The 20,873-nt window shown below is 44.1% G+C and overlaps 1 protein-coding gene across 1 annotated transcript in view; it reads right to left on the bottom strand.

The window, feature by feature from the left end:
- ALPK3 (alpha kinase 3) overlaps positions 1–20,873 on the bottom strand; it is a 90,139-nt gene that overhangs the window by 24,449 nt on the left and 44,817 nt on the right. The window contains exons 5-6 of the mRNA XM_061595833.1: positions 3,030–4,857; positions 618–765 (exon numbers count right to left, since the gene is read on the bottom strand). Of these exons, the coding sequence (XP_061451817.1) occupies positions 618–765; positions 3,030–4,857 (1,976 nt within the window). The remainder of the gene's footprint in view (positions 1–617; positions 766–3,029; positions 4,858–20,873) is intronic.

The following is a 20,873-nucleotide window of genomic DNA, read 5'->3' as shown; positions in this document are numbered from 1 at the left end:
CATAGAAAGAAGCCTCTAGAGCAGAGGGAGGACCCCTTGGGACACCAGAACCCATCAACCCCAGCCAGCGGGGCCATTAGGCAGAGTGCAGCAGCCACCTCAGGCAGCACATGCAAGTAGGTTGGAAGTCAATGCGAGATGCTGGGAGGTCAGCGCTGTGTGTGCCACTGGCCTGCCTGGGCTAATCTGTTGTTTTCGCCTGCAGTGGAAGACGCCATCCCATCATCAGTGTGGGACTGCCAGCAGGGATGGGCAATTCTGTCAATTTCCGTCGCTTATTTTTTCCAGTCTTAAGTTTAGTTCTCTCCATTCCCACATCCATTTTCAATTTCTTAAAAAAGTCCTCATGACAATTCATCAGCACTTTAGCGCACATTTCTCCTCACACGCACATTTTTGCAAAGCACTCTTTCTAACAGAATGCATTTTTGTACGTTATTTTCACAAACAGATGCATTTTTGTACACACTGCTTGGTTGGAGAACTACACTGCCAAATTCAGATAACGGTGGATTTTGTCTTTAGGTTCACACAACAGGTTGGAAAGTGCAAATTAGGTTCGCCTTCAAATGTGAATGGAGCTGAATTTCTCCCCCATTCCTATCAGCGCAACTAACCTCCTTTTGGCATCTGCAACAGGAACCTCATCCTTGTACCAGGTCAGTTTTGAATCACTCAAAATGTTGAAGAACTGGCACCAGAGCTTCAGGTTTCCCGAGGCGTCTGAGAACTGCTCGGCTCGGATCTTGCGAATCACCTGAGGGGCTACAGAGAGACAGTGGCTAGTGCATCAGTCAACTAGATATTGGTCGCAGGGCTTGGAGACTGCTTGCACCTGGAGAGGGATGCATTCAACAGGTCCCAGTTTCAGTCCTGAATTGGGGGGGGGGGTTGCTGTTGTGTCTCAGACAGCAAAAAAATGAAAACGTCTTGAACTGGCCCAGGTGACAGCCCTGCCCCTCGACTCCTGCTCAATATCATGGACTGGGAAAGTGCAGAGGAGAGCAACAAGGATGCATCATCTCCCTGACCCTGGGAACATGCTTTAGCCCCCTCAAGGTGCGCCATTTTGGCACCAGGGATGGAAAAACCTGTCAATTTTGCTTTTTCTCCATTTTCAAATCCTAAATGAAGTTCTCCACGCTTTTGCAGTAGTTTGTGATTTTTTTTACAAAAAGAGCCCTCATAAAGATGTTAGCATTTTAGTGCTGATTTCTCCCAATATACACATTTTTGCAAGCAATTTTCCCTATTCTACTGCATTTTGTGTGACTTCTACCAATATATACACTTTAATGCATATTTTCCTTTAACATACACATTTTTGTACACATTATTGGGTTGGAGAACTACATCTCAAAATTCGGAGAAGTGTGAATTTTGGAGGATAGTGGTGTTTTGGTTCATGTATTGCTTTGGGAAGTGTGAGAGCCGCACAGGTTTCTGCACGGGATTTCTCCCCCATTCTTAATTGGTGCTCTTCATTGCCAGGGCTTGGCTCCTACCACCTGCCGCCACTAGGGACCATCTCCTTCACCTTGGAGGCTCCAATGCCCACCCTCTCCTGGCTAAGACTGGGGAAGGCTACGGGGAGAGAAAAAGAGTGAAGGGGTTGCTGCTCTTCAATGAAAGCATTGTGGTAATGCAAGTTTGGAGGGCCCTTGCGTAAGACCTCTTCCATAGGCCTCCCTCCCTCAGGGAGTCTGTCTCCTCCCTACTGCCATTCTGAGCAGTTGCTGCTCCTGTCCATCAAGTTTTCTGCCACCTGCTTGCTTGCCAGACAGAGAGCCAATGAGCAAGCAGGCAGTGGCATCTCGTGTTCCTCCTTCTCACTATCACTCTTGTCTGGGCCAGGCGAAAGGTGGGTGAATGAGCAGGTTGCTATGGTGAAGTGGAGGAGCAAAGTCCAGAGAGAGCGCTTGCCATTGGAACTGCTGTCTAGCCCAGCCTTTCCCAACCAGTGTGCCTCCAGATGTTGTTGGACCACAGTTCCCATCTTTCCTGGCCATTGGCAATGCTGGCTGAGGCTGATGGAAGTTGTGGTCCAACAACATCTGGAGGCACACTGGTTGGGAAAGGCTGGGCTAGAGTGTAGGGATGGGGGAGGATATCCTCTAAATCGGACCTTGTACCGGATTTAAACTGAATTCGACAGTCCGCTATCTTTTTGGACCGGCACTGATTTCTTGCGGTGGGGTGCAGCTGTAATTGGCATGGATTTTTTGCAGCAGGCCGTGGCTGTAATCGGAACAGAATTTTTTTCCTGAAATTTTTCCTGAGTTTACATAATTATTCTTGTAATTTCTTCTAAGTTGATGCATTCGTAACAGTGTGCAGGTATGATAAACAGGAAAAAAATTAACTATGTGGAACACTGTGATGATTTACATAAGCATTTTTCCCACAACCAAAACAAAAACAAAAAAAACCACAGCGGATCGAATCGGCAAGTGCCAAAGCAAGTGGTAACGAAAAAAGGGCGAATCGGGATCGAACGACGGCCTATCAGAATACAAGTGGAACTAGGCAGCAAACCCCTTCCTTACTAGGGTGTAGACCCTCAGCAGATACCCAACCATGCTGACCCTTGACGCCAGCCCTGCATCATTCATGGCCCCTGCTTGAGGCTGGGAGCCTGAAAAATTGCTGCCAGCGTTAAGAGTGTTTGACTAGGACCTGAGAGACTAGGGTTCAAATCCCAATTCAGCCATGAAACTCATGGGGGGGGCTTGGGTCAGCCATCATCTCTCAGCCCACCCTACCTCACAGGGTTGTTGTCTGGATAAAATACACGGGGGTGGGGCAGAGAAACATGTATGTTGCCTTGAGCTCCAGGGAGGTAAAGTGGGATATAAATGTAATCATGAACATATGTATGAATGAATGAATAGGTGAAGAGGAAATTTTATCTGGGAACTCTTCTTCACCCAGATGTGATGGTCCCTTTCAATTTGCAAGCAGAAACTTTTTTTTTTTTAAAGCCCTCCTGACTCCTTTTGAGAAGCGGGAAAGACAGCATCCCTTCTCACCTTTAAATGGGTCATTTGCTTTCTGAAATTCCCCAGCTTGCACTTCTGGCGTGGCTTCTTCTAACCTCTCCGGGGTTCCCAGAGAGCTGTCTGTCACATTCTTGCTTTCTTCAGCTGGTTCCTCATATATCTTGGGCACTTCTAATGTCGCCATCTTTCTGGCAAGGGTAGGGGAGTGCCTCTCCACAGGAGGAGAAGCCGGGGCTGGGGTCTGCAAGAGTGCCGCGTTCTTGCGGCTCTGCTGTGGGGACACAGTGGGGCTGTCCCTTTTGGCCCGCATCTGGTCATCTGGGGCCACCCCGTCCAACTCGTCGGCCTGTTTGGCTTTGGGCAGAAATATTTTACGGCGTGCCCCAGACGCCAGTTCCTGAGGGGTGGCGCTAGGCAGTGCCGACAGTGCCTCGCTGGAAACCTCCAGAGACATATCCGGGAGACCTGCCAGCTCACCAGAGGGGCTCCCCACCACGATTGAGGGCACACAGGGCAGCAGAGGGGCCTCCGGTTCAGCCGCCAAGCTCTCTTGGCAAGCAAGCAGCTCCTGGTTGATCATCCCCGTGAGCCTCCGAGAAGTCTTGGGAGTCAGCTGCAGACTCTCCGCACTTTGGAAGAGCTGGTCAGTTTCGACCCGCTCAAAGATCTTCCTTGATGTCCTGGGGGTTAACCCAGCTATGCCGACATCCGGCAGATGCCTCGGAATGGCAGTAGGTGGGCTCTGTTCCTCCGCAGCCTTGGCTTCTCGCTTCTTGCTGCCTTTGCTTTTGTCAGTGTCTGAGGTTATCTTTAAGAGCAGAAGCAAATAATTTTTCAGGGAAGACACCAAGTTTTTGTGCTGCGCCTTCTCTGGGGTTTGATCCTCCTCCATTGCGGTCTCTGGCTGGGGAGTATCCTGGATTAGAGGTGCCTCAGATGCTGATCTCTCCCTTTCCGTTGTCCCAACATCAAGCTTCTTGCCCGGGCTGAAAGCCTCCTGCTCGTTTTCCTCAACCCGGGGAGGGGTCGGAGGTTTTTCCTGGCTGCAGATCTCCTCCGCAACAGTGTTGCTGACTTGCTGTTGCTCCGATTCTGAAGCTGCTGACCTATCTGGCGGCCAACTTTCTATTTCTCTCTTCACATCCTTCAGCAAATGGACCACAGATTGGTCCCTCTCGGCAAGGCCTTCTTCAACTAGAGAAAGTGGAGCTGATTCTCGGGGTTCAGAAAGTGCCGGAATTGGAGGAGTCTCCGGAATGCTTTCATAAGAACCTGGGGCTTCTACAGCAGCTTCAGGGACCGATAATGGTCTTGCTGTCACCACTGGCAGCCTCTCACTTTCAAGCCCCACATCCATTTTAAGACCAGGCCTATGGTCCCCCACTTGCTTTTCTTTGCTCACAGTTTCAGCCTGAGAGGCACCTTTGCCCAAGACTACTGCAGGTCTAGTCTTAAGACTAGATTCCTCAGTCAATAACCCTGGCGCAGCCAGATCTATACTCTTGTGACTTGGAGCTGGTCTGTGTTTGACTGTACCACTTCCAAAACGTGCGGAATGCCTCCCTACCTCCTCTTTCAAAACCAGACGCTCCTTCGCAATTGGAGGTGTGATGCCATAGCAGCCAGCTGGGGGATTCTGGGAAGTTGCTGGGGTGTATCGGATGTCTTCCTGGCTTGGCTCTTGGACTTCTGGGCTAGGGCCAGCTTGCTCTTCAGACCATTTGGTCTCTGGCTCTCCAGGGACACCTTTCCTTCTTGCAAAGTCGCTGGCTTCCTGGCTTGTTTCTTCTCTAAGATGTGTATCTGGAGTTTGCAGACCACAAGCAGCAGGCAAGGCCGGCTTTAAGTTTTCTGGGGCCTAGGAACAAAGAACACAGAGTTTATTAGTCGTGGTAGGCAAATTCCCCTCAGCTCAATTCACAACTGGCTTGGTTGGTATTTTTGAGCAGTTTCAGAGAATCCTTTGGAAAAGCTCATCCCCCCCCCCCCGGTGCAAATTCTCTCGTGTTGTGTATAGCTGGCACAATCATTTTAGTTTTGCTTGCATCTGTGTCAAAAAGCACCTCAGATTTTCAGTGAGTTTTCAACTGTGACTCAATATTTCACCTATTTTTCATCCAAACCCTTGACACTAATCACAGCTCAGGTAAAGCTGTGTTCAATAAAAGCTCAATACATTCAAATATTATGAGCTGGAAAAATGGCTTGTTCCAAACCAGAAACAGCCAAGGGTCAAGTATTTGTTGTGTCTTTAAGAGTGTCTCTACAGGGTTCTTCCCTGGAGGTGAGAAAACTCAGAGATTGGAAAAGGCTTCACAATGTCTTAGGTTTTTAAAAAAAATATTACTCTGTTGTGCCTTTAATCAAGAATTACGTATCCAGTAGCTAGAACACCAAGAAAGTGTTGAATTGTGCTATATTTCTTTTTAACCTTTTTGTTTCTATTAGTCAGTCTTTCAAATGACTGTACACTTCTAATTCCCTTAATAAATCCACTTAAAAAAAATTCATACCAGAAACTATGCAGAAGGGCTTTTCTGCACCTTGCTCAATCATCCTGAGACTCACACTATCAAAATATTCCAAACCAGGTAATTATGAATTAGGCAACATCATTAGCTATTAGCTCTGTTGTCCAAAGACTAATAGATCTAGATTTGCAGTATTTGAGAACTGCTACTAAATCTTGCTCTCCACTAATCTATAATAACTCTGAACAATAAAGATTCATTTGTTCATTCATTCATTCACAATTCTAACAATCACTGCGGCTTCATCTTTGTATTCACTGACCATTCCAAAGTACAGGAGAGCATTTACTCTTCCCCACTTTAATGTGTTGCCATCGGCAATGTTGAAGGGCCGATTTAATAAGATCCCAGTCAGTGAATGGACATGTCTTTGCAGAGCTGGTGTAACGGAATCTGTTGTACATGTTTTGCTGTCTTGTACTTTGTACAGTGAATGCAGAAAGAAAAAATGCTGCCAGTCTTCTGACTAAGGAACTACTTAATTTGTATTTATCTAGTTTGTAGTCATTTTCAGCAGTTGTGTTTTATATGTATTTTAATTTTTGTGGCTTTTTATACTGATTTTATTCTTTTGGTCTGTGACCGTAATAAATGATTCATTCATTCATTAGCTATTAGTCTCCTTGTGTGATCTTAGAGCAGGGGTGGCCAATGTGGTGCCCTCCAGATGTTGCTGGACTGCAGCTCCCATCATCCTTGACCATTGGCCATGCTGGCTGGGGGGCAGGGCTGGGGCTGATGGGAGTTGTAGTCCAAAACATCTGGAGAGCACCTGGTTGAGGAAGACAGCTTTAAAGGCTTTAAAGATTTTAATTGCTGTCCTCGGATCTCTTTTCTTTTTCTATCTCAAACTCCTCAAATTGCAGTTAGAATTAATTATAGGAACATAGGAAGGTGCCTTGTACTAAGCCGGACCATTGATCCATCTAACCCAGTATAGTCTACACTGACTGGCAGTGGCTCTCCAGGGTTTCAGGCAAGGAATCTTTCCCAGCCCTACCTGCAGATGCCAGGGATTGAACCTGGGACCTTCAGCGTGCAAATCAAATCAAATGCAAATTATGAAAATCAGGCTCAGAATTAATTCCTGGTTGTGGAATTTAGATCATTTTCATTTTAAAAACAAACACACACAAACAACCCGGAACATAACTCTCCGTATGTAAATCATGGCTGCCATTCAAAATCAGAAGCCCGTGGCTACTGGCTACTGAGGTGACCTGCAACCTGTCTGTTCAAAGGTTGGTGCAACTGCCCCAGAATAGCAGGGCCCAGCATGGGCAGCATCCCAGCTTCCCAGCAACAGATTGAAAGGGAGTATAAAGATCAGGTGGCTGGAAAGAATGACGTCTGGAAAAGATTAAAAGAGCTATATCTGTCCAGCTTGTCTAAGCAAGACTGGAGGGAACAGGAGAGGTCCAGACTTGTGGATGTATGTCAGAGAGACCGTCATGAAAGTAGTCAAGCAATCTGTGAAGCAGGGCGGACAGGACTGAAAGGGGGTTAAAAAAGGGGGGGCAGTAGCTTTTCCATTGATGGCTCTCCAGTCGTGAAGGATATGTGTTACCTCCAGGATCAGTCACTTTGGCCTCTGAATATCAGTTGCTGGGGAAGCAACAACCAGAGAGACCCCCCCCCCATGGATACATTGATTGTGGGCTTCCCAGAAGGATCTGATTGGCTGCTGTAAGAAACAGGATGCTGGACCAGATAGATTTTTGGTCTGAGCCAGCAAGGCAGGTCTTCCATAGGTTCCATGCTCTGTGCATTTGAGAACAATTTGTGTTGAGGTCCACTTTGACATAGAATGGTGGAGAAAGCCATGAAGAGGGCATTCATAGGAAGCTGCTACTTGCCCATCTGGACCAGCGTTGTAGTGGCAGCAGCTCTCCAGTGTCCCTGACAGAGACCTTTCCCATCGCCTTCTGGAGATGATCCTCTTACATGGATCTGCAGGCAAAGCATGTGCTATGCCCATGAGCTATGGTCCAGTTCCATCTCCAGCTACAAAAAATAAGCAGGCGGTGATGGAAACGACCACTGCCTGAGATCCTGGACAGCCACTGCCAGTCAGAGTAGACAACACTGGTCCTGATGCCATTGAGATGTCAGGTGACTGACAGATGGACAACCCCACTCTTCTATCAAATTTGGCCTGCAAGGCTAGATCCTGATAAACCAAAAAGGTTCCCCACCCCTGAGTTATAAAGAGGGGGGGGAAACTTTGGGAAACTACTAGAGATCAATAAGAAAAAAGTCTTTTCAAAAGTGTATCAAATATTACCAAAAGTATACTATTAAGGTACACCTTCTCATAGAGGGAAAACTGGATAAAGATATGAAACATGGGGGAGGTTTTTTTAGCTAAGAAAGGGAGCTCCTTCATTGTGTCTGCTAGACAAAGAAAATTGCATCAAGGTGGCCATGCAATGATCTTATTATTTTATTTATTAATTTATATTCCACTTATTGCCAAAATAGACTCCTACACATTTTGTTCTTTGACACCCTTTTTACCCTTTAGTATTTTTTTTAATATTCCTTTCTATTCTTGTATCTTTTCATATATTCATAATTATCATCATTATGAGGAAGAACAACATGCTCCAGAACTTGCTGTAAGCTCAGAAAACGGTGTGTAGCTGAACAACAGTTCTTTCTGGGAGAGTTGTTCAGCCTCCCCGTCGCTCAACCGGTCCTGTGAAAGGCTGACCTGACCCAATCCTCCAGCTAAATTGATCTCACAAGGTTGCATGCACAACTACAAAAACAAGCTTCACTGAGCTCCGAAGTAACTGTGTCTGTGTATCTCTCTGTTGCAGTCTTAGTAACGGGTATTTCCATTTAGACCTTCATTTTGTATTTTTACATTCAACTGTCAAAGTTTGCAAATGAGCAAGAAATAAATGACTGGAGATGAAAATGCAGTCCAAAATAAAATACAAAATCTGATGTAAAATAAAATAAATTTTGAACATCTACCCCATTTTCCTACCTTGTCTTTCTTATATCTAATCTTCAGAATTCACTGATTCATAGGGTCGCCATAAGTCGTTGTCGACTTGAAGGCACATAACAACAACAATCTTCAGAAAGCAATTATTTAAACATGGGCCGTTTTGAAAATAATTTTGGGAAGTATTTGTAAATTAGACTAATTTCAATATGGTGATAGGAGACAGTGGGTCCTACTCTCTAGCAAGATAGGTTCAGATCGCTGTGGTTTCTTCCAACTCTATGGTTTCATAACGCTGCAGTTAGGTATGAACTCTTTGGGGAAAGTCTCTCAGCCTAATCTACCTCACAGGATTGTTGTGACGATAACATGAGGAAAAGGAAAGCCATGGATGCCACCTTGAGCTCCTCAGAGGAAATGTGGAATGGACATAAATAAGGACTAGTCAAAATAAAGTGTCTTCCAACCTGCCTGCCTCCAGTTTTGAATTTGTGGAAGGGGCAGGTTTGGAATCCTGAAAAAAACCCAACCTAAAAATAAAAGAGAAAAAAAATCTGTGACACAGCCAGGATATTCAGGCCTACAAACACTGGACTGTACATGTCCTCTGCAAATCCACTGTGTGGCTGTCTGCTGGGACAAGCTTCTCTGGATGGGGTGTGCATGCAGGCTGAAATCCATGTTCCCATACTACACACTGAGTTCTCATCTGAACCATCCTCTGCACCATCCTACTTTTTGTAATAAAATTTAATTTTCACAAAGTGATTACTGCCTTTTTATCCTCACAACAACTTTACAAAGTAGATCTTAGTGCATTTTTAGCAAACCAAAAAAGAACAGTACTAGCATCTTCACAACTAACAAATTTATTATGTCATAAATCTGATGCATCATTTTTGGTAATCCATGAAAGCATGTAAAATTATACATCTGCTAGTCTTTAAAGCACTATTCAGGGGTGTAGTCGACCAGGGTCTCAGGGAGTCTTAGACCCCTTACTTTTTTGGCAGCAGGGTCCTAGCCAGGTCTCTGTCTCCAGCTTCCTACAAGCCAATCAGCATGAAAGGGGAACCAGTGTGTTAGCCACTGAGAAGTACCTACTAACATGCTTCCTTGTCCTGTCCTGCTGATTGGAGCTAATCAGCATGAAAGGAGGTGAGTCAGCCACTGAGAAGACTCTTCTCAGTAGCTAACACTCTCCCCTTTCATGCTTATTGGTTCCTAGGGGCGCCTGCTGTTGTGGAAGAAGGCATTAACAAGGATCTCATTCTCAACCCAGCAGCAAAAAAAGGGGGGAAGGAGCAGGGGGTGTGGCTGTGACAATCATGAAGGGACCCTGAACTTCTGAATTTGCCACTACACTACCAGCGCTACTGAACTATTGTTTCATTTCTGCTGTAAGCCACGGCTAGTTGGCTCCCCCCTTGAATGAAAATGTACCTGAGTAATGTACCCAATACTGTACAATGAGCTGTGATAGAGAAAAGGAATTGTAAATTAAACCTCCAGATCTTTTGGTGGACTTTTTTTAAGGGTACAGGCAAGGCTCTTGCCAGTTGGCTTGTTGTTGTTATGTGCCTCCAAGTCGACTACAACTTATGGCGACCCTACGAATCAGTGACCTCCAAGAGCATCTGTCATGAACCACCCTGTTCAGATCTTGTAAGTTCAGGTCTGAGGCTTCCTTTACGGAATCAATCCGTCTCTTGTTTGGCCTTCCTCTTTTTCTACTCCCTTCTGTTTTTCCCAGCATTATTGTCTTTTCTAATGAATCATGTCTTCTCATGATGTGTCCAAAGAATGATAACCTCAGTTTCATCATTTTAGCTTCCAGTGATAGTTCTGGTTTAATTTGTTCTAACACCCAATTATTTGTCTTTTCCACAGTCCACGGTATCCACAAAACTCTCCTCCAACACCACATTTCAAATGAGTTGATTTTTCTCTTATCCGCTTTGTTCACTGTCCAACTTTCACATCCAGAGAGATCGGAAATACCATGGTCTGAATGATCCTGACTTTAGTGTTCAGTGATACATCTTTGCATTTGAGGACCTTTTCTAGTTCTCTCACAGCTGCCCTCCCCAGTCCTAGCCTTCTTCTGATTTCTTGACTATTGTCTCCATTTTGGTTAATGACTGTGCCAAGGTACTGTATTGATAATCTTTGACAAGTTCGATGTCCTCATTGTCAACTGTAAAGTTACATAAATCTTCTGTTGTCATTACTTTAGTCTTTCTGACGTTCAGCTGTAGTTCTGCTTTTGTGCTTTCCTCTTTAACTTTCATCAGCATTTGTTTCAAACCATTACTGGTTTCTGCTAGTAGTTGGCTTCTGCCAGTTGGCTTACTGAGAAGGAAAATGTGCAGGAAATATTCTACCCGCTCAAAGCATGACACAGCCTAAGGGGTTTGCTTTGAGCAGGGAGATACATAATTAAGAATTATGAGCCTCAGAAATAAGATTTGTGATTGACTATATCTTCCCAATCACAATTAAAGGTAAAGGTGTCCCCGCACTTATAGCGCGAGTCGTTTCCGACTCTTAGGGTGACGTCTTGCGACGTTTACTAGGCAGACCGTATATATGGGGTGGGATTGCCAGTTCCTTCCCCGGCCTTTCTTTACCCCCCAGCATATGTCGGGTACTTATTGAGGGTTTGGGGTTACAATGCCCTCTTAGAAGGCTATTTCTCAATAGGAATGCTGGGGGAAGGGTGATTTCATTCTGGAGGTGCGCTAATGGTGTTATTGCTCAGGTAGAAAATTTCCTTCCTTTTATATTCAGATTTTTGGCATTTGCATTATTATGTTAAAACGGTCTATATTGTAATAAAAAGCGACTTGTCTTTTTATATGTGAGAAAAGAATGAATCCTCATGTCTTGAGGAGAAGTTTGACTGCTCTTAGGATAGATGATAAAATAGGAATATACGTAGGAAGCGGCCTTATGCCGAGTCAAACCGTTGAGCCATCTAGCTCAATATTTAGCCTACGCTGACTGGCAGTGGCTCTCCAGGTTTTCAGACGGGGGACATTCCCATCTCTACCTGGAGATGCCAAGGATTGAACCTGAGGCCTTCTGCATGGAACATAGATTGTCTAATATTGAGCAACAGACATCCCTCAATGTGGGTATGAGATTTCTACTGTGTTTAAAAGGAGGCTGGGATGGTCTCCAGTACGTGAAATGTTGCTTAATGAAGAATAATCAGATTTATGAGAGAAACAGAGGTATGAGCATGAAGAGAAATGTTTCAGGGAGCCGGCAGACAGAACAGAAAGTGCTTCAAGGTTCTGAAGAAGCATCACTCAAGGCTGAGGAGGAACAATACTCAGGGCCTAGGCAGGAGGGTTGTCAAGGTAACAGTGAGCTGCCTCCATTGTGACGTCTCTTGCTGCTGGCTTAAAAGCTGCCAACCAGGGAAGTTCAGTGTGGGAGTCAGGAGTAGAGAGAGGAGAGGAGGAGGAGATTAGGAGAGTAGGAGAGCAGATTAGGAGAGCAGGAGATTAGGAGAGCAGGAGATTAGGAGAGTAGGAGATTAGGAGAGCGGCGGTTAGAGAGGAGGAAGGTTTTGATTTTTGTTTGTATTTTTGTTTTTTCTTTATTTACATTTTATTTTGTTTATTTATTTTTATTTATTTTTCATTTTATTTTTATTTTTGTATATATTTTTATTTCTTGTATATTTTTGTATATATTTTTGTACATACTTTGTATATAATTTTGTATATATTTTATAGATCTTTAGGGCTAGGCGTAGGGGTAAGATTAGGCATTGGGGTGGGGGGCTGGCGGGTATTTAGGTAGATTAGATTAGACAGAGCTTGGGGGGGGGTTAAAGAGCCATCATCATGTTCAAATTGTAAGTAGTTTTTCCTGCTTGTTTATATCCTGGGGGAAGGCCACTCTCCCTCTAAAGTGCCCCTAGTTCAGGACAGATTTTTCAGCCCCCTTTCTTGTGTTCTTCTCCCCATTTTACCCCAGGATGAAAAGGCTCCGCAAAATCTGCCAGACGTGCGTCAGACGTTCCAAAGTCCATCCCCTGGTCAGGAAGAAAGAAACGGAAATCCAGGTGATCTATGAGAGACCTGATGACCAAGGGATGGATACAGCTGCCTCTGACAGTTTAGGTAAGGAAATGTCTTCTGCTGAGGGGGAATTGTGGTGAGGCCAGTGTGAATCTGACTAACTCGGTCAGAAGGAGGGAGGTCTCTGATTCAGGAAGACTTGGGAGGCATCCCTTTGGAAGAAGGGAAATGACAATTGTGTCGCTTGACTTCTGACTTTTCCATTGTTTCATCCACAGAGTTTGTCCCTACAAGGATTTTGTACCCACTGCCAACAAGGAGATATCAAAGGAAAGAAGCCCCAAGGGTTTTACAGCAGCATCCAAAACCTTGGCAAGAAGGTACCACCACCACCTTCCTTCCTGAGAGTCAGTGTGCTGCAGTAATTAGGTCAGAGAGGGCCACGGTGCCACTTGCAGGCACACAGATGCCCACAGAGGCCTTCTCTACTGCCCACAGGGTGCCCTCCCCTCACCCCACTGAAATTAGGCTTGAAACACGCTAGAGCTTGGAAAAGTTACTTTTTTGAACTACAACTCCCATCAGCCCCAGCCAGCATGGCCACTGGATTGGGCTGATGGGAGTTGTACTTCAAAAAAAAAATAACTTTTCCGAGCTCTGAAACAAGCATTCTATTGTAGGCAACAGATGGGCAGATACTGTCTCTTAGCTTAACCTACCTCACAGGGTTGTGGTGAGGAGAACACAGGCAGGTGGAGAATTTATGCCACCTGGGCTCCTTGGAGGAAAGGGGAGATATAAATGTAATAATAAACATAAATAATGAAGTATCACTTCTCTTCTTTTCCCTTCCATCCAGAGAACCTCATAATAGAAGACTTATAGTTTTGTGAAGTAGGTGCAGTTCCCCAGTGAGCAAAACAACATTCAGACGAAGAGTGGCAAAGGAGAGGGGCTCTGCCTTGGATTTTTACGCAGCATTCTGCCATATACCAGCCGGTCCCTGTTGGATTTTGAGGCCTTTCTGAGACTTTGGAAATGGGACGGAGGAGGAAACCACATCTTCCATGGGGCTGAACTTGGATGGCAGTGAGCAGGAGCCCCACAGCGAGCAATGAACTTGACTGTACAATTGGGACCATGACTATGGACACCAGATAAAAGAGACTGAGCTCACAGCGGGTGCCTTTTCTTGAAGATGTTCACGTGTAGCATTAAGCGCTTGGGGGGAGGGAGGAGTTGGGCATTTGGGAGTTTATTACATAACAATTTTTGCATCTCTTTGAAAGAACTTTGACAAAAATAAATGTTATTAAAAAATAAAAACTGTCCAAATATTTTTCCAGTTAAATTGTTTCCATTCCAGATGGTCCCTGCAAGAATAATTATGCAACTTTGAGAATTGGTGCCTGCATTTATTTGGTTTTCTCTTTCCTCCCCATCCCTTTTTCCTCTCGTGTCATGTCTCTTACATTGTAAGCCTTTTATTGACTGGATGGAAGCCACTCTGGGAGCCGTTTTGGCTGAACATGGTAACAAATGCTTCAAATATAGAATTCATAATAAATAATAAAATTTAAAAGTGTTCATAGGCCATGTGGATCTCCCACATCACGTTTGTTTTGGTTGTGGGCCATTAAAAAAACCCATGATGGAATCAGCTACCACACCACAGCATCAACAGGCTTGCCCATTCCCTTTATTAGCTTAGAGGGTCTCTTCCTCATCAAAGGCAGACTCTGTTTCACATCTCCTAAAATGGTGATGCACCAAGCAAATTCCAGGACTTGCCACTGCTAGCACACACCCAAGCGCTGAAAGCCACTCCAAGAGGTTGATAAAAACCTTCAGAGAGAAGGAAGTCAACCGGCATATTCAGAGGCATTCTGAAACAAAGGCTCCTTTCCTTTCCTCTGTGTCTGCCCGCAGAGAGCTGCCAAGAGTGCCCACGCAACAGAGACCAATGGACAAAGTTCTCATGAAAAGGAGAGCTGAAATTATATACGTAATTGGGTTTTTAATTGTTTTTATACATGTGGTTGTTTTATCTATGTTTTTTCTGGTATCGTGAAATCCCTTTAAGATCCTTCGTAGGAAGTGATTCATAAATGAAATAAAACAAAAAAATAATAAAAATGATGATGATGATGATGCAGGACAGCTGCTAGGGAAATGCCGGAAATAATGCAGGAAAACTGCAACTATACTGCAAAGCAAAACAGATATATCTGACCTTTCTCTGAGAAAATAAAGCTGCATGCTCAAAAGTTTTGCTTTTTTAAAAAAAAAAATGCAAGTCTAACCATATACCAGCTGTTTCCACCCTAAGGCCCATTAAGTGCTGTTGAGGCATCACTTTTCTGCAATCAGCTGGAAGAAGGATAAAAAATTAGCTACCAGGTTAAGTTCAAGATTCTGGTTTTGGTGCACAAACCCCTATACAGCTTGGGACCAGGCTACCTGAAAGGTCGTCTTACCCCTTATATACCCAGTTGATCACTATGCTTTGCAGGTGAAGGCCTCCTGCAGATACCATCTTATCAGAATGTCTGTTCAGCACAACATAAGAAGTGGACCTTTAGTGTAGTGGCACCTACGCTTTGGAATTCCCTCCCCTTAAATATTAGACAGGCACCATCTCTGTTATCTTTGTGGTGCCTACTGAAGACCTTCCTCTTTCATCAAGCCTTTTAAGAAGAGATCTTATCCCAGTCTGTGTCAGAATTGTTTTTTAAGATTTTTTAAATCTTTTTTAAAATAATGTTTGTAAAGATGTTTTGTTGTAATATGTTTTAAAGTGTTTTTATGATGTTTTAGAGTGGTTTTTAGTGCTTTTGTTTGCCACCCCAGGGCTCCTGGAAGGGTGGGATACAAATCTAATAATAAATAAAATAAAATAAATACTGTGGTTCTACATGGCACTGTACAGTATTATTTATTTATTTATTTATTAAATTTGTTAGTCGCCTATCTGGTAGGGATTATCCTGCCACTCTAGGCGACGTACAATAAAATACAAATACAATCCATAAAAACATAAGCAAAAGATTAAAACTACCCCTAGATTGCAACTAATGACCTAAGAAGTCCCCTCCCCAGCCTGGATAAAGAGCCAAGTCTTCAAGGCCCGTCGAAAGCACAGCAAGGAGGGTGCCTGGCGGAGGTCAGTTGGCAAGGCATTCCATAGCGAAGGAGCCACTACAGAAAAGGCTCTTATCCAGTAATGTCTATTCCCCTTTGACCAAAATCCTTCTATGACATTTATTCAGAACGGAGGTCTCCTGCAGCTTCACTTAGAAACTTCCTCCTTACTGCTTCTACCTCTTTTAGTGCTTCTTGTTCAGCAGGGATGTGGCATTTGTGAATTCTTCTAAATGGCTCTTAAGTACTCAGTTCTCTGTGGGAAGGAGCTTCAATGGCTAGTCTCCTCTCACTGAATTCTTTTCTTTCAGTTGCAAATCAGCATTATTTCACAATTTAAAAAATAAAAGAAAAAAGTTAATGAGAGGAAGCCAGTAATTACCCTCCCTGTTCCTTTTTGCAAATAAAAGAATCTGAGTAATTAACGGGCAATTCAGTAATGTCATGTTCCCTGATGAAAAAAACAATTGCAAGAGCAGAATCCATAAATAAGTTTCTAATTAAAAGCACAGTGGTCCTGAAAATCTTCAACAGTGTTTGCCTGTCCATTCTGGATGGGCTGGTGCTGCAATTATGTTTTAGCAGGGGTGGGGAACACCAAAAATCAGAGCTGGGGGGGGAGTGGGAGAGCAATACTGACAACACTTGAATGTGACAAGCTGGCAATGACATCATCTGGATTCTCCATGTAAAGTGATTGAAAGAGCGATTCCAGATCAGAACAGCCAGAATGAAAATGCATCATCAATGCCTTGGACATCAATTATATCAAATGTTTTTTTAGCGGAATACTATAGGACTAAAGGAATTTTACTGCCACTTGTTTTTAATACTTATCAAACAATTTTCCACATCATTATATAATGACAACATGAGTCAATTTAAACGTAGGATGTAAAAGGTGGGACTAATAAACCATAGCTTATTTGACCAAAAACAAGCTTCGCACCATCATGTTCTCCTCTCTCTTCCCATCACACATGCCAGCTTCAACACTTCTAACATGGTCACATCCTCACCATACATTTAAAACACTTAAACACATTAAAAACACTAGACCTCCCCCCAATCATCTTGGAAACTGTAGTTTGTTAAGGGTGCTGGGAACTGTAGTTCTGTGAGAGTAAAAGACATCTCCCAAGGTTCTCTATGTGCTTTAAATGTATGGTATGGATATGACCATAGTATGTTTTAGGGATGGGCGAGAAATTTGATTCAGTTCACATTTCAAGCAGAATATATCCAGTTTGCACTTTCCAAAACAATATGAGAACCAAAACATAGCTATCATTCGAAATTCTCACTTATTTGAATTTTGCAATGCAGTTTGCCAACCGAACAATATTTACAAAAATGTATGTTAGGAGAAAATGTTCATAAAAATGAATATATGAGTGAAAAGAACATACAAATATGCATGTCAAGAAATTTCTTGCAAAAATGTGTACATTAATCAAAACTGCCTACAAAAATGTGTTCATTAGGACAAATTCACACTAAAATGCTGGAGAATTTTCAGGATTTTTTTAAATCTGCAAATTGCTGCAGAAATGTGGACAACTGAATTTAAGATGAGAAAAATGAGAATCGAAACTGACTAATCTTTCCATCCCTAGTGTGTTGAAACCACAGTTTTTCATTATATTCAAATTGTGGTTTCATCTGAGGCTACAAACCAGGATCTGATCATGATAATGAACTAGTCTAGAGAAAGGTTCAACACACAAAACAGCAGCATCCGTCAGGTCAAATCTGTTTTTCAACAATACTTTACGATAGGTGCCCTAAGCATCTTTCATCAAAGGACCTTAGAGCCCAACTAAATGTGAAACAGAACAAATCATATAGGCACCTTGTGGGGCAAACAGCCACTTGCAAGGGAGGGGGATTTCAACTGGGAAAATGGCTCAGGGGGTATTAAATCTTCCTCACCTCCTGCCACAATCCTAAACTGAACTGAGGTGTGCATGGCTGTTATCCTAAAAAGAAAAAAAGGCCTGGGGAAAACTTCTGTCTGAGACTTTGGAGAACTGCTGCCAGTCAGACTAGAATCACAGAATTATAGAGTTGAAAGTGACCCAAGACAGCATCTAGTCCAACCCAGGCAAACTCTCTGCTTCCCTACAGTTTCCATCCATTTGTGTAGACCAAGAGTGGGCACCAATTAAATCAGGGTCCCTGGACGATTTGTAGTAGAACAGGCGTGGGTTTCTGACTCAATTGTTTAACAAAAGCAACTACAGAACGCTCCCCACCCCCATCTATATTAGGCTGCTGTGAAATGCAGAAAGCTTGGAGGTAAAAATCCAGAGTAGAAAAGGACTGTACACTCTAGGGTTGCCAGGTCAGAAGCATGCCAAAACCTGAGATTTTAGGGGTGGGCCCAAGTGATGTCACGGGGCAGGCCTGAGTGATGTCATGGGGTGGGCCCATGTGATGTCATGGGGCAGGCCCAAGTGATGTCATTAAGCATGATACATTAAGCATCAATCACAGTTGCTTGGAGCGTACAATTAAAAAAATATCTGACTGGAAATTAAGTTAGACATCTTAGCTAAAAGATGGAGCTTGGGTAGGGAACATTAAATCTAGCCTACTTGCTTTGGGCAAGAAGGGTTTAAGTGCCTTCAGGCCAGCCCAGTCACCAGAAGGTCACTGTAGGAAGAAATGAGCCTAGTGTTGTGGAGATGTTAGATGGGAGCATTCGGGAGTAAAGATGGATGCCCCTGAAGGCTGCAATTCTAAACACACGTACTAAGGGACTAAGCCCCCATAGAACTCAACAGGACTTACTTCTGAGTAGATATAGTTTGGACTGTGCTGTTGGTAAAGTTTGACTAGGGATCCTCTGCAAAGACATCCATATCCAAGCAGGGTTGGCAACCCCCTGCCTGGAATGCCCTGCCCTTATCTTTTAATGTGGCTGCTCCAAACTTCTTTACAGATTTGACCCTTCACTTCAGAAAGACGTCTGAGAAATGAGTAAGAGTAAGAAGATTCTCTACCCTTTCTGTCTGCATAGACGCCCTCATCCTTCCCCTGCGCCCAGCAGAAGCTCTGGGCCAGGTGGGACGCAGTGGCATCTCATAGAGGACACCCTCCCCATTCATGGGGTGTATGATTTGTCCTGGTCCAGAGCAGATTCTGGGGTGGGCACCCCCAATTACTTATTTTTCCTGTATGTCTTTTTCTGCTTTGATTTTGTATAGATGCCCTCTTCTGTGCCCTGCGCTCAGCAGAAGCTCTGGGCCAGACAGGACGCAGTGGCATCTTGTAGAGGACACACTCCCCTTTCCTGGGGTATATGATTTGTGCTGTCCCAGAGCAGATTTCGTGGTGGGTACCCCCAGTTACTTATTTTTTTTATGTGTTTTTGTCCATTTTGATTTTGCATTGATGCACCCGTGCGTGCCCGGTGCCCAGCAGCTCTGGGCCGGATGGGATGCACTGGCATCTCATAGAGGACACCCTCCCCTTTCATGGGGTATATGATTTGTCCTGGCCTAGAGCAGATTGTGGGGTGGGCACCCCCAGTTACTTATTTTTTCTATGTGTTTTTGTCCATTTTGATTTTGCATAGATGCCCTTTTCCGTGCCCTGCACCCAGCAGAAGCTCTGGGCCAGGTGGGATGCATTGGAATCTCATAGAGGACACCCTCCCCTTTCATGGGGTGTATGATTTGTCCTGTCCCAGAGCAGATTTTGGGGTGGGCACCCCCAGTTACTTATTTTTTCCTGTATGTTTTGGTCTGCTTTGATTTTGCACAGATGCCCTCCTCCATGCCCTGCGCTCAGCAGAAGCTCTGGGCCAGGCAGAATGCAGTGGCATCTCATAGACGACACCCTCCCCTTTCCTGGGGTATATGATTTGTCCTGGCCTAGAGCAGAGTTTGGGGTGGGCACTCCTAATTACTTATTTTTTATGATTTTATGACATCATTATGTATTTATGATAATATCAGAAGCCTGATGATTTTGATTGCATAAATGTATTGTTATTCTTGACGGGGAAAGTCCCCCGATCACAGTGATATATCATACAGGGTACCCCAACTTATATTTTGGGGTTCAGAGACATGTTAATTTTGGTTTGAAGTTGCTGTAGTTGTCAACTCTTCTTTTTTAGTGTTTTGAACTTTCAAGCAAATAAGGTACTGGGAACTAGGAACCAACTTCAGCGTCATATCAGTTAAATAGATTAAACAGTCGCGGGGGGCGGCTGACGTTTTGGTGTATATCTCGGGAACCAGACCACCTAGAAACTTAATGTTTTTTTTAAATTGAGCTGAGAGTCTGGAGATTAAGGGGTACTAGCTGGAGAGCCAGAGGGGCCCCCCAAAAACCGGAGACCTGGTAACTCTAGTACACTCAGTTTTGGTGCTAACCACAAACAAAACAAGTTATGGACTGAGCATGCACATCTAGGCACCCTGTTCTTAAATTCGGTATTTATCCTCCTGAATCCCTGTTTTTTTATAAAGTATTGATATACTGCCATATCATAAAATATTAGGATAGTTGGCAATGTTAAAACACTACTTAAAAAAATAAAAATACAAATAATTATTAAGGTAACTGGCTAATCAAAATAAAAATCAAACAGTTGCAAAAATCTGTCAGCATTAAAAGGTCTTCAACAGGTGCCTAAACGTCAAAAGCCTTACGAATCTCTGCTGGAAGAGTGTTCCACGGCATCGGACTGGCCACGCTAAATGCCCAACTTCTGGTTGAGGCCAGGGAACAACTAACAGCACTCCTGTGGATGACCTCAGTGATCAAGCTGGGATACAAGGGTTCAGGCGGTCCTCAAGGCATCCTGGACACAAGTTGTTCAGGGCTCTGAATAGCAACCCAAGAACCTTGAACCTGGCCTGGTACCATATGGACAGCAAATGCAGTTGTTTTAACAGAGATGTCACATACTGTTGGCTATCTGCCTCCATCAGCAGTCTCCCTGCTGCATTCTGCACCAGCTGGAGCTTCCGGATCAGGCCCATGGGGAGCCCCACATAAGTGCATTGCAGTAATCCAATCTGGAGATGGACTGCAGTGGCCAAGTGCTGTTGCACCTGGCTCCAGCTCGATGGACTTGGGAGTTCTATTTAAAAAACAAACTAGATCCCACAAGCCTGAAGCCGGCCCATCCCTGGAGTAGACAATACGGGCCTAGACAGGCCGGTAGTCTTGCTCAGTATAAAGCAGCTTTATATGT

The sequence above is a fragment of the Rhineura floridana genome, chromosome 14 (assembly GCF_030035675.1).
Source record: "Rhineura floridana isolate rRhiFlo1 chromosome 14, rRhiFlo1.hap2, whole genome shotgun sequence".
NCBI classification, from domain to species: Eukaryota; Metazoa; Chordata; class Lepidosauria; order Squamata; family Rhineuridae; genus Rhineura; species Rhineura floridana.
Note: the sequence above shows the minus strand (reverse complement) of the source record. Positions and strands in the feature narration are given on the sequence as shown.